This window comes from Podarcis vaucheri (assembly GCF_965113315.1).
Source record: "Podarcis vaucheri genome assembly, chromosome: 3".
Classification (NCBI taxonomy): Eukaryota; Metazoa; Chordata; class Lepidosauria; order Squamata; family Lacertidae; genus Podarcis; species Podarcis vaucheri.
This window is the reverse complement of record NC_138761.1, coordinates 2,960,895-2,974,798: the sequence shown is the minus strand read 5'-3', so window position 1 is coordinate 2,974,798 and position 13,904 is coordinate 2,960,895. Positions and strand designations below refer to the sequence as shown.

At 49.0% G+C, this 13,904-nt stretch overlaps 1 protein-coding gene across 2 annotated transcripts in view; it reads right to left on the bottom strand.

The window, feature by feature from the left end:
* Window positions 1-13,904, bottom strand: part of EFR3B (EFR3 homolog B) — a 132,718-nt gene extending 118,814 nt beyond the window's left edge. Inside the window, exon 1 of one of the 2 annotated variants that reach the window (XM_082217475.1) lies at window positions 13,003-13,904. In XM_082217475.1, the coding sequence (XP_082073601.1) occupies window positions 13,003-13,009 (7 nt within the window). In that variant the 5' untranslated portion in view covers window positions 13,010-13,904. The remainder of the gene's footprint in view (window positions 1-13,002) is intronic. The other variant, XM_082217477.1, reaches the window with a different exon arrangement.

Sequence of the window (13,904 nt, the reverse complement as noted above, 5' to 3'; positions counted from 1 at the left end):
TGCAGAGGAAGTCTGTCCCAGCCCAAAAGGAAACAGAAAGTTGACCTGCTGGCTGGACAAACATTCCTCCCCATGTGTAAACATGTTCACTCTAGGAATGTTGCACTTGACTGCTCTTGTGTTTCACATCCCACAAGAAGGTCAGTTCTGGGGGTGCAGAGCTGGCTTCAAATGGTTCTTTTTCCTCCCCCAGATTTCACTGGAGCCCAAAATGCCAATGAAGCATGTTGCCTTGCCGGCGGGAGCTGCCATTATTTTAGGTGCTGGAAAGGCAAAACAGAAATTGCTAAATGCACAGGAAGCAAAGTTTGTTGCCGTTAAGGTGAGTTAGGTCAAATTATATCTGTGCCTCAAAGAGAGACGACCCCAAAGTTATGCACATCCCACAGGAGCCTGTCGCAGCAGGAGGGGGAGACCCCCGTGACTTTTCACCAGCCTGACTCTTCTCCCACTTCAGCCACAGATTCTCCCAGCTCACTAAGCCCTGTTACCCCCTTCTGCTACCAACACCTCTTCCGAGTCTTCTCCCTCTTCTCCCTCTGACCACCCATCATCATCCCATCACCAATCCCCAGGCTCTGAGCCTTTTCCCTTGGTGGTCCCCCCTCTGGTTCCTTCCACCCTTCCTCTTTATCCAACTAGTCCAGGGGTAGGCAAGGTTAACCTTGCCTGGGCTGGTTCACTCCAGCGGAGATCCCTCCGTGGGCCAGATTGCGCACACGATTTCCAACATCTGTGTCTGTGCAGATGTGATTTCCAGTGTCTGCATCTGCGAGTCCCTGTGCCACACTGTGCCGGTTTAGCACAGCACGCGGGGACTCACCAAGCGGGCGGCTTGCCTCATGGGCCGGTTAAATGACCGCCATCGGCCGCTTGTGTCCCATGGGCCTTAGGTTGTGTTAAGTTGTGGGTGAACATATCAGACAACACAGCGATTCCTCAAACAGCTCTTGATTATTCACAGGCCCAGAACAGAACTGGGCTGAGGGGTTCAGCCAACCTTCTTATATAGAGCTCAACTACAAAGCAACAGTAACAACTTTCTGTAACTATCCAATCACTGAACGTCACTTTCAATTCCTTATTTGCATATGTGGAGCTGAGTGAAAACTATCTACAGTATCCCCCTGCAAGGTCCGTATAGTTAAAGCTATGGTTTTCCCAGTAGTGATGTATGGAAGTGAGAGCTGGACCATAAAGAAAGCTGATCACTGAAGAATTGATGCTTTTGAACTATGGTGCTGGAGGAGACTCTTGAGAGTCCCATGGATTGCAAGAAGATCAAACCTATCCATTCTGAAGGAAACCAGCCCTGAGTGCTCACTGGAAGGACAGATCCTGAAGCTGAGGCTCCAAGACTTGGGCCACCTCATGAGAAGAGAAGACTCCCTGGAAAAGACCCTGATGTTGGGAAAGATGGAGGGCACAAGGAGAAGGGGACGACAGAGGATGAGATGGTGGGACAGTGTTCTCGAAGCTACCAGCATGAGTTTGACCCAACTGCGGGAGGCAGTGGAAGACAGGAGGGCCTGGCGTGCTCTGGTCCAGGGGGTCACGAAGAGTCGGACACGACTAAACAACTAAACAACAACAACAACAACAACAACATCCCCCTGCTGGCCCAGGGAGAGAACTTCAGTACATAACAGGTTGCCTACCTCTGAACTAGTCCATGATATTAGGCTTGCTTTTCATTGCTCCACCTTCCTGTCTTCCTTGCAAGCTATTTTGGGTCTTTGTTTTTAATCTGTCACCCTCTCACAGGAGAGTGAGAGATAATAATAATAACAAAGGCTGGCGCAGGGACTGTGGCACAGGGCTGGCATTACATCTCGCTGGGAGCGTCTCTCATTAGCAGCCCTCAACTCCTCTCTCCTTTCCTCCCATCTCCTGAGGTCTCTCTCTTCTCAAACCCCTCTGGGCAGCTGCCCCCTTGGATGGACTTCAGTTCTCAGCTGCAGATCAACTCCAAGTGCCAAGAACACCCCCTGGAAGGTGGCGCTGGCAGCCTGCCAGGTTTTGGCACCCGTTAAATCCTTGAGCAGCTGTCAAAGTGCCTGGCAAGTTTCCCACAAGACAGACAGCGATGCCAGAAAGCTTTCAGGAGGTGCTGTAGCAGGATGGAAGAGCCTGAGGCGGACTGGAGAGAGGAACGAGAAACAGGACAGCAAAATAGGGTTTCTAAAATTACGCATGGCGTTGTGGAGAGAGGAACGTTTTTCTTCCCCTCCCATAAGACTAGAATTTGTGAACACCCCGTGCTATATTAGAAGCAAAAAAAACTTGTTTTGATGAATTGGAAGAGCCGCAAAAAGATTGAGCACATGGGTTGATAATATGGACAGATTAGCTACATACGAACGAATTGCACGTCAACGCAAATTAAGAATGGATAAATATGAAGACATCTGGAATTTAAGCGATAAGGTGGATGGGGGGGGGAGGAGAGAGAGGTGGGGAAATATTGTTAAAAGGGTGCAGTCATAGGTATATCGGTGTATTTAAATCTGAATTGTCAAATTGTGTTATTGTTGTTATTATGGTTTTTGTTGTAGTGTCTTTTGTGGTCGTTGTTTGTACTGAAAAAATGATTAAATAAATTAAAATAAACAACAACCACAACACCCAGTGATTCAGGACAGAAGGACTCCTTCACACAGTGGAACTCACTCCCACAGGAGACAGGGAGTTACCACCTTTTCAGATGGCATTATTATTATTATTATTATTATTATTATTATTATTATTATTTATACCCCATCCTTCCCGGCCAGAGTCGGGCTCAGGGTGGCTAACACCAATAAAATCAAAGTAAAAACATATGGGGGGGCGTGGAGGGAGAGAAAAAAAGAAGAAAAAACAATTTAAAATACAGGTTAAAATGCAATTTAAAATGCAGCCTCATTTTAAAATAGCTGATAAATCAAGACCATAAGGGGAGGGAAACATAACGGTCGGACCGAGTCCAAACCAAAGGCCAGATGGAACAGATCTGTCTTGCAGACCCTGAGGAAAGATGTCAAGTCCCGCAGGGCCCTGGTCTCTTGTGACAGAGCATTCCACCAAGTTGGGGCCAATGCTGAAAAGGCCCTGGCCCTAGCTGAGACCAATCTAACCACCTTGCGACTTGGGACCTCCAAAGTGTTGTCATTTGTGGACCTTAAGGTCCTCCGCGGGGCATACCAGGAGAGGCGGTCCCATAGGTACGAGGGTCCTAGGCCTCATAGGGCTTTAAAGGTCAAAACCAGCACCTTAAACCTGACCCTGGACTCCACCGGGAGCCAGTGCAGTTGGTAAAGCACTGGATGAATATGATCCCAAAGGAGCCTCACTGCATCATTCTGCACCAGCTGGAGTTTCTGGGTCAGCTTCAAGGGCAGCCCCACATGTAGCGAGTTACAATAATCAAGCCTGGAGGTGACCATCACATGGAAAGAGGATTAGCCAAATTCATGGAGGAGGAGGGGGCTACCAATGCTTCTGAATATCAGTTACAGGAAACCACAGGAGGGGAGATTTGCTCTTGTGTTCGAATCCTGATTGCTAGTTTTAATAATAATAATAATAATAATAATAATAATAATAATAATAATAATAATATCTTTATTGTTATTGCCCCCTTCGGGGACAACGAAATTACTTGACTGCTCCATAAAAACACTAATTAAACAATACAGTATAATACAGCAAGGGAGATTAGATGACTTTCAAAGTCTGGGCTTCCCATTCAGGGCCAAGATCGCTCTGGAGAAGAAGCTGTTCTTAAGACGGCTCGTTCTTGTCTTCATCGTCCTGTATCTCCGTCCCGATGGCAAGAGCTCGAAGAGACAGTGACCGGGATGCGATGGATCTTTTACTATGTCCAGTGCCTTCCTATGGCACCTTGTGGCATAAATCTGCTCTAAGGTGGAGAGTGGGCAGCCAACAATGCTCTCTGCTGCCTTAACAACCCTGCACAACCCCACCCTGTCCTGGGTAGTACAGCTTCCGTACCACACACATAAGCCATAAGTGAGCACGCTCTCAATGGCACAGTGATAGAAGGCAAGCAGCAGTTTCTGCGGAAGATGGTTTTTCCTTAGTATTCTCAAAAAGTACAGTCTCTGCTGCGCCTTCTTCACAAGCCCCCTTGTGTTGACACTCCAAGACAGATCCTCTTGTACTTCAATGCCCAAAAATCTGAATGTTGTTACCCTCTCCACACAGACCCCATCAATCAAAAGTTTCACACAGGCAAGTGTTCAGCCACAATGAGAACAGGAGGCTGGACTAGATGGGCTCTGCTTATGGTCTTATGAGGGCACATTTAAATGGGAGAAAATTTGGGAGTGTCGAGTGCATTGCAAGACATTTTTGCATAACTATGTCAACTCCTGGTGGAAGCGGGAATCAATCCTCATCTAGCCAGCTTAAGAGACAGCGAGGCAAGGCAGGGATCATCCAGCAGCAGACAGCGAGCCAGGGGGGGAGAGCCAGGCTCTGCAGGACCATGGGGAGTTCCCAGGGAGGAGAGATGTTGCTTTGGAACTCCTGTTTGGCCAAGCAAGCCAACTGAAACTGCAGAAGCTGGGATTGAAAGGCTGAGAAAGGCTGGTGAAAGGGCGAGCAAAATGATCGAGGGGATGGAATGCTCCTTCTAGGAGGAAAGACTGCAGTGTTTGGGATTTTTTAGTTTAGAGAAAAGGCAAGTAATGCGGAATGTTGTAGATACTAGGAGAGGATATATTGATTTAATAGTATCCTTCCACACTCACGCTTTTGAGTCAGCGGCAGAGCAACATTCCCCAGTATATAGCAGGAAGCAAGTGGTAGATTCGTTTGAATCTCTTTACTTAAGCAACCTGACTTTGTTCAGATTGGGTTCTGTTCCTGATAAATCCCCTTTTATCCCTCCTAAAAAGAATACAGTGGTACCTCTGGATGTGAACAGGATCCGTTCCGGTGCCCCGTTCGCATCCTGAAGCAAACACAACCCGCATCCGCATGTCTGCGCTTGCACGGGTCACGATTCACAGTTTCCACGCATGTGCGTGACGTCATTTTTAGCGTCTGCGCATGCGCGAGCAGCGAAACCCGGAAGTAATGTGCTCTGTTACTTCCGGGTCGCTGCGGAGCGCAACCCAAAAATGCTTAACCTGAAGCTACTTCAACCCGAAGTATGACTGTAAAGACACAAGAAGCTTCTTTTAAAAGTACTAAGAAGTTTACTCACATTCAGTTCACAGTTGGATCCCTGAAAAATCCCCCTTAAAAATCTTTCTTCTCCTTTAGTCCCAGCTTTGGACCCAGAACAGAGCAAGCAGGTCTCTGTGTCTCTAGCTTCCATCTCAGCCCTCTCACACAAATCACACCAGCTATTGTTCTAATGGCAACACAGAAAGTTGCCCACATCAGACTATTGGTCCATTTAACCCCGTATTGTCTGCAGTGGCTGGAAGTGGCCCTTCAGGATTATAAGCAGGAGACTTAGCCCAGTCGTATCTAGAGAGGCTACGTGGGATGCTCCACCAGGGAGCTACGGCCCCAAAGCAGAGTGGAGACAAATGTGCTGAGGAACAGGTGTTCTGCTTCTAACCTTTCCCGCGATGCCAACGTCCCGCTCTACAGCTGCAGACATTGTCAAGCAGTGCACAGTGACGCAGAATATGCCTTTGGGGGACTTTCAAAGCTTTAATTAAAACCAGGCTTTTGATCAAATTTCTTCCTCTGATTTCCCTAGAAATTGGGAGAATTCAGGGTTAATGAAAGCTGTTTCAAACATACGTGAGCACAGAAGAAATTGGATTTCTCTCTCTCTCCCTTCCTCCTCAAGGTAGCATTGGCGCAGAGTCAACAAGAAGCCCAAGAGAGGTGACCTTCCATTGCAAAACAAATGGATCAGTCAATCCAAAACAGCTTTCCCCAGCTTCCCCAAATGTTTTGGACTACGAAAGATGCCCTCTTGAAGATACCACCACTGGAAGTTCTGGTAGCAGTGGCCCAGGAGAGGTGCTTCTCTGTGGTGGCCCCGAAGTGATGGAAGTCCCTCCCCGAAGAGGTGTGACTGGCACCCTCATCACATGGTTTCCATCAAATGTGGAAGATGCTCTTTACTGAGCATTCATCCTGATTTGCATATGTGGACATTAGACCATGGCTGGCCTCCCCTGAGCTTTTGCTCTTATTTGTCTGCAATGGGCTTTTATGGCTATGAAAATTCACCCTGAATGTCTTCCCATTTTTAATCCATCCATCCTACACCTTACATTATATTTTACCATCAATTTCCTCACCACAAAATCAATTTCCTCACTCCATTTTTCCAAAAAGTGGATTTGTTGCATGAGGGTGACACAGAGCTTTTAATAATACTCATACTCATACTCATACTCATACTCATACTCATACTACCCCGTCCATCTGACATAATTAAACATTAAAAAGCTTCCCTACACATGGCTGCCTTCAGATTTCTTCTAAGGTCATCTCTTTGACATCTGGTGTATGATATATTCACCTTTTAACTTCTAGTTTTTATCCCTTACCTGTTTTAAGTCTTATGAAGGAGCGTCTCCACCCCCATTGTTCTACCCGGACACTGAGGTCCAGCTCCGAGGGCCTTCTGGCGGTTCCCTCACTGCGAGAAGCCAAGTTACAGGGAACCAGGCAGAGGGCCTTCTCGGTGGTGGCACCCTCCCTGTGGAACGCCCTCCCACCAGATGTCAAAGAGAACAACAACTACCAGGCTTTTAGAAGACATCTGAAGGCAGCCCTGTTTAGGGAAGCTTTTAATGTTTGATGTATTATAGTATTTTAATATTCTTTTGGAAGCCGCCCAGAGTGGCTGGGGAAGCCCAGCCAGATGGGCGGGGTATAAATAAATAAATTATTATTATTATTATTATTATTATTATTATTATTATTATTATTATTATTTGCTCATTTAATCCATATGTTTGATCTTATGCTGGTCTGTGACCAAAATAAAGTTTGCTTGTTAGTTAGTTAGTTAGTTTGATTGATTGGTGGGATGGCTTGCCACAGAGTGGGTGCCACCACTGAGAAGCCACCGCTATCGATGGCTCCTAGTCACAGGGCTTCTGCTGTGCCTGCAAAGTTGAAGGCACCCATGTTTCTGAATCGAAGTTGCTGTAAACCACAGGAAGGGAGAGGGGTCTTGTGCTCAGAGCCTGCTTCCCGGCTTCCCATTGGGTAGGGTTACCAGACATCCCCGTTTCCCAGGGACAGTCTCCGGATTTGCTAATAAGTCCCCGGACTAATTCCGTTCCCAGATTTCATCTAATGTCCCCGGGAAACGCAGCAGTGGAAGTCTCAGCAGCCCGGAGCAGTTGGCTCTGGCTGGCTTCAGGAGCTGCTTGGAAGTGTCCATATGATGGTGGTACAGAGGCTCTAAGATGCAGCTTCCGGGCTGCCTCCACCTTCCCTGACCCAGCAACTAAGCTGTGAAGGGAGGCTTCATGCTGCCTATCGGAGCAGCCTCCCAACTCCTCCTTGCGTGCAAGCAGGGCGGGGTGGGGATCTCTCAGCTGTGAAGTCACACTGCCTATCAGAGCTTGCGTGCAAGCAGGAGGGGGCAGGGATCTCTCAGGCAACGGGAAACCTCCCCAGTTGAAGGGATCCCTGCCCCCTCCTGTTTGCACACAAGTAGGAATGGGATTGGGGCTGCTCCAATGGGAAGGAAGGCATCGCACTGCCTGAGAGATCCCTGCCCCCTCCTGCTTGCACGCAAGTAGGAGTTGGGACGGGGCTGCTCCAAAAGGCAGTGTGAAGCCTCCCTTCCCAGCTGAGGAATCCCTGCCCCCTCCTGCTTGCACGCAAGTAGGAATGGGATTGGGGCTGCTTCAATGGGAAGGGAGGCATTGTGCTGCCCGAGCCTCGCTGCCGCTACAGCTCTTGGCCCTCCGTCTCCGCCTTCCATGCCTGACCCACCGCGCACCACTTCCCCACCACCACCGAAGAACCAACAACTTAGGGGCTGCCCAGGCTCATGGAGAAAGGAGATGGAAGCTTCGGAGGAAGGGGAAACATGGTGGTTGAGGTCAAGGCGGCGACCGCCTCTCTGCCACCGCCATCGCTGCAGCATCAATGTCCTGAACTTGTTTTTGTTTTGTTTTGTTTTGTTTTGTTTTTTTGTTGATTTATTTATTTATTTATTGTGTCCCCAGATTCATTGGAAAAAATCTGGTAACCTAACCTGGCTCCAAGACTTTGGCCACCTCATGAGAAGAGAAGACTCCCTGGAAAAGACCCTGATGTTGGGAAAGATGGAGGGCACAAGGAGAAGAGGACGAAAGAGGACGAGATGGTTGGACAGTGTTCTCGAAGCTACCAGCATGAGTCTGACCAAACTACTGGAGGCAGTGGAAGACAGGAGTGCCTGGCGTGCTCTGGTCCAGGGAGTCACGAAGAGTCGGACACGACTTAACAACTAAACAACAACAACCTTACCATTGGGGCATCTGGTCAATTGCTGTGAGACCAAGACACTTGACAAGGTGGACCATTAGCCTGATCAGGGCCGGATTTCCATTTGATGAGGCCCTAAGCTACTGAAGGTAATGGGGCCCTTTATATGTCCAGCTGTCCTTTGTCAGCAACAAATTGTTGCTGTTTTTGTGTGTTGAATATATGCTATATGGTAATTGATGGACCTAATTGGTATCTAAAGCCATTTGCACATAACAAAATATGTATTTTATCAAAGTAATTGATGTAGAAATGAGCAAACCAGTGATATTTTAGGGAGCAGGCTAACAGGTGGAGCCCATTACTTATATCATAGGCGCCAACGCAACACAAAACACTGTTGCTGTATGTAGGTTTTATTTTATTTGTTTTTTTATCTTATATTTACAGGGATGCGGGTGGCACTGTGGGTAAAACCTCAGCGCCTAGGACTTGCCGATCGCATGGTCGGCGGTTCGAATCCCCGTGGCGGGGTGAGTTCCCGTCTTTCGGTCCCAGCTCCTGCCCACCTAGCAGTTCGAAAGCACGTCAAAGTGCAAGTAGATAAATAGGTACCGCTTTATAGCGGGAAGGTAAACGGCGTTTCCGTGTGCTGCGCTGGTGCAGGCTCGCCAGAGCAGCTTCGTCACGCTGGCCACGTGACCCGGAAGTGTCTTCGGACAGCGCTGGCCCCCGGCCTCTTAAGTGAGATGGGCGCGCAACCCCAGAGTCGGTCACAACTGGCCCGTACGGGCAGGGATACCTTTCAAGCCTTATCAGAGGAACTGGCCACTCTCCAGGCACCCGGCTTGATCTCCTGGTTGACCTCCCTGTCTGCATTCCCGGCAAGACCCAGGCAAGGTCACGATCGGCGATCCTCCTCAAGCGTGAGAAGAACACACCACTCTTCCCTGCTCCCTGCTCCCCCCAGGGAGGGGAAAGAGATAGACAGAAATGTATTTACATGCCTTTATTTCTGCCCTTGCAGCATTACAGAGAAACGCGTCTGCTCTCTTCAAACTCCAACAGCAGAGAGACAAACTCCACCTCCTGTACTTCCTGTACAAGTCAAATTACACTCTGAGCTAAATCCAGTGCTCAGCACAGTGAATAGACTGCCCCTTTGTTCTCACGGTACAGTCCCAAACATTTACATCCTGTTTTGCTTTCCAGCCAGCTGCAGCTCGCTGCTGCATTGCTCCTTTTCGTAACACCTTTACCTTTTATCTTATATTTTGGAAATGTACATCCAGTGTTTTTTCCCTTTAAATTTTTTTGGGGCCCCCAAGAGAGTGGGGCCCTGAGCTATAGCTGGTTTAGCTTATACAGTGGTACCTTGGGTTACAGACGCTTCAGGTTACAGACTCTTCAGGTTACAGACTCTTCAGGTTACAGACTCTGCTAACCCAAAAATAGTACCTCGGGTTAAGAACTTTATCTCAGAGTGAGAACAGAAATCGTGTGGCAGCAGCAGCAGGAGGCCCCATTAGCTAAAGTGGTGCTTCAGGTTAAGAACAGTTTCAGGTTAAGAATGGACCTCCAGAATGAATTAAGTTCTTAACCCCAGGTACCACTGTATGTAAATCTAGCACTGGGCCTAATCCAGCAGCCGCTTCTTATATTCTCACTTTAACTGCACTGGTTTGCAATTTAATTCCTCCCACAAAATTACTGGCAGTCTAGGGGCGCCCTGGATGCTATATTAATCTGTTCTGCAATCAGATGCATTTTTTATAATACCTGTATCAGTGTTTATTACTTGGGCTAAAGATAGATGATCACAATAAGACTGGGCACCACAGTTCAAGAAGGACACTGACAAACTGGAACGTGTCCAGAGGAGGGCAACCAAAATGGTCAAAGGCCTGGAAACGATGCCTTATGAGGAACGGCTAAGGGAGCTGGGCATGTTTAGCCTGGAGAAGAGGAGGTTAAGGGGTGATATGATAGCCACGTTCAAATATATAAAAGGGTGTCACATGGAGGAGGGAGAAAGGTTGTTTTCTGCTGCTCCAGAGAAGCGGACACGGAGCAATGGATCCAAACTACAAGAAAGAAGATTCCACCTAAGCATTAGGAAGAACTTCCTGACAGTAAGAGCTGTTCGACAGTGGAATTTGCTGCCAAGGAGTGTGGTGGAGTCTCCTGCTTTGGAGGTCTTGAAGCAGAGGCTTGACAACCATATGTCAGGAGTGCTCTGATGGTGTTTCCTGCTTGGCAGGGGGTTGGACTCGATGGCCCTTGGGGTCTCTTCCAACTCTATGATTCTATGATTCTAATAAGTGACAAAACATGATTGTCCCACCGTGTAATATTATTATCCTCACCAAAGGTTCAAAATAGATCTCGGCAGCTGCAGAACTTGGAACGGCAAGCTGTGCACTACATGGTGCCTGGGTGCTTGCGAGCTCAGATTGATATGCAAGTGCGAAAGAGAAGAGGCATCTGCTCCTCCTGCTGCCCCCACGTCCCGTCCCTGGCAGAGGCTCAACTACGGGGCAGGAGCGGAGCGATAAAGAAAGGCAATAAGAGAAACCTCCCACGAATACCTTCATGTTTTTGTCTCCAGGAGGCAAGAATTGGGACAAGATTGGAGGAGCTTTAAAGCAGAGGTTAGGTGGCCATCTGTCATGAATGGTCTAGCTGAGATTACTGCATTGCAGGGGCTTGGACCAGATGACTCTGGGGGTCCCTTCTGACCAGTGCCGGTTTTACGTATAAGCTAAAGAAGCTGTAGCTTAGAGCCCCACTCTCTTAAAGGTAAAAGACGCCTACTTCTTGGGAGAAAAGCAATGACAAACCTAGACAGCATCTTAAAAAGCAGAGACATCACCTTGCCAACAAAAGTCCGTATAGTTAAAGCTCTGGTTTTCCCAGTAGTGATGTATGGAAGTGAGAGCAGGACCATCAAGAAGGCTGATCGCCGAAGAATGGATGCTTTTGAATTCTGGTGCTCTCCTGCCTTCCTCCTTTAACCCACCACAGCAACTTTGCAGGGTAGGCCAGGCGGAGAGGCAGGACTAGCCCCAAAGTCATGCCCACTGAGATTCATAACGGCTGAGTGGGCAGATTTGAACTCTGGTCTCCCAGGTCTGGCACTCTAACCACTACACTGTACTGTCTGTCTCCTTAAAACTTCTTAAAAATGTTAGCCCAAAGCCAGGATCAATACGGAAGTCTTTAAAGAAGGTAAAGGGACCCCTGACCACTAGGTCCAGTCGCAAGTGACTCTGGGGTGGGGTTGTGGCGCTCATCTTGCTTTACTGGCTGAAGGTGTTTGTCCACAGACAGCTTCCAGGTCATGTGGCCAGCATGACTAAGCCACTTCTGGCAGGCCAGAGCTGCGCACAATCTCTGCTGACAAGATACTCTGAGTTGCACCCCGGGGGGCATCACTTGTGCATGCTATTACACATGCACCCCCCAACCTGGCCAGGTCGAATTAGCCCGCCACCCCCCCATTCACCCACTGAGGGGGGGGCTGGGGCCTTCCTTGAAAATATGGGGGGGGGCTGGTCACTTTCGGAAGGGCCAAGATGGTGCCCCTGTTGCTGACCTTCGTTCCAAGAAAACCAAACTTGGATAAGCATATATCTCTGTGTCTTCAACTTCCAGGTCTGTTCACCCCCCAAAAAAACTCTGGCTCCTGTTCTTCAACCTAGCAGGTAGACAAAGGTGTGTGTGGAGCCCACATTAGTGTGTGGAGGTCCCCATCACTCTTGTGACCTGGTTCATTCTTTTGAGATGTTGATGAGGACACTTAAGTGGCCAGGGAAGGTCTTTGTCTTATAAAGCAACTTGTCTGACTAGTTCACAATAGAATCCTCTTTTAGAGTCTCTCCCTCGCTGGGTACAGGACCCCAAGGATTGGTCCCAGAGCATCATCCAGACTGACCACCGAAACTCACAACACTACATAACAAATATCTCTCAGTGGTGTACAGAAAACTAAAGCAAACAACTTGTGCGACAGCAAACATTGCAAAACTACTCTGATATAAAAATGCACAGATGGCAGAGGACAAGATGGTTGGACAGTGTTCTCGAAGCTACCAGCATGAGTTTGACGAAACTGCAAGAGGCAGTGGAAGACAGGAGTGCCTGGCATGCTCTGGTCCAGGGGGTCACGAAGAGTCGGACACGACTAAATGACTAAACAACAACAACATCAACAACATAAAATGCTTCATTGATACAAAGGTCAGTAATCCATATAAAAGAAGTGCCAGTTCCTTCTCCTCCAGGGGTTGGTCTAAATGACCCTTGGGATTCCTCCCAACTCTACAGTTCCTTCTGACACACCTTCCCCTTCTATCCATCCACCTGGGCTCTCACCCAGCGCCCAAGCAAAATCACAAATCACCCGCAGACTTCTCACAAAGAGGAAGGTTCCTTTGAACCTGTGGACGTCGCCTTGGTCTCTCTGTGAATCTTTCACACAGAAAGAGACCCAGGAAGTCAAGCCAATGCATTGATCACCAACATGACTCTCCCCTCGGTTTCAGAGTCCACTGCCCTGGCCTCCAGCAGCCACCAGGTCCACCCTCTTCTCCTTACCTGCCATTGTTGGATTCAGGATGCACTCCTGCTGTTGCTTTGTTGGGAGAGATCTCGCCCTGCTCTGCTTCAGAGACCTTCTGGGAAGCCAAATCCTGGAAAGCTCAGATGGCAAAGCTGGCAGAAGGTGGCAGCTTGCTCTGTTTCAACAAGTTGCTCAGAAAACCTGGACTGCTTTCTCTCTTCAACTCACTCCTCAAGTCTGCCAGGCTCCTCTGGGGACTTGTTTGTGGACTGCAGCACCCATCTGCCACCGATCTAGCTGGGCACACCCGTCTCCCATCTGCTTTGCCCTGGAGGACCAGGGCAAAATGCCACCTGGTTCAGTGGCAGGCCAGACCCGTGTCCTGCACTGCTGAGGGGTCAAATGCTTCTCCTTTGGCACTACGGAGAACCAGAAGAACAGGGTGCCACGTGCAAAAGTCTGGGCTGCAGAGGTGGGAGGCCTCTTGGGCCCACGGCAGTGTGCATGCCACCGTGCCCAGCTGGGAGGAGGCTGGTGGACGGAGTTCCTTTGTCAAGCCACGTTCCTCCCTAGACTCCCAACACCCACCTGCTTCCTCGCGGGCTGCCCACTGCTGTTTCCATGGACACGGGTAGCAGCAGCTGTCAGTGCCAGCAGGGTCTCGGCAACGCGAGGAACCCAGTCATCCGAGCAGTGAATCCACGGCGGAAGGCCATCTCCCACAGGCTTGGATCCTGCTCCACAAGGGGAGAGAGGGGTTCAACAGGGGCAGGCCATGTCCCCTGCTTCGTCTGCCGGCGATGGAGAACAGAGAGGTATGCAAACGCACGCACCAGGAGTAAACTTTGGGGAAAGGTGCTGGCTCCGATTCCTCCAGGCCGGCTGCCTCCTGTGCTCAGAGAAAAAAATGGAAGAGGGAGGCAGAGCATCCAAGATA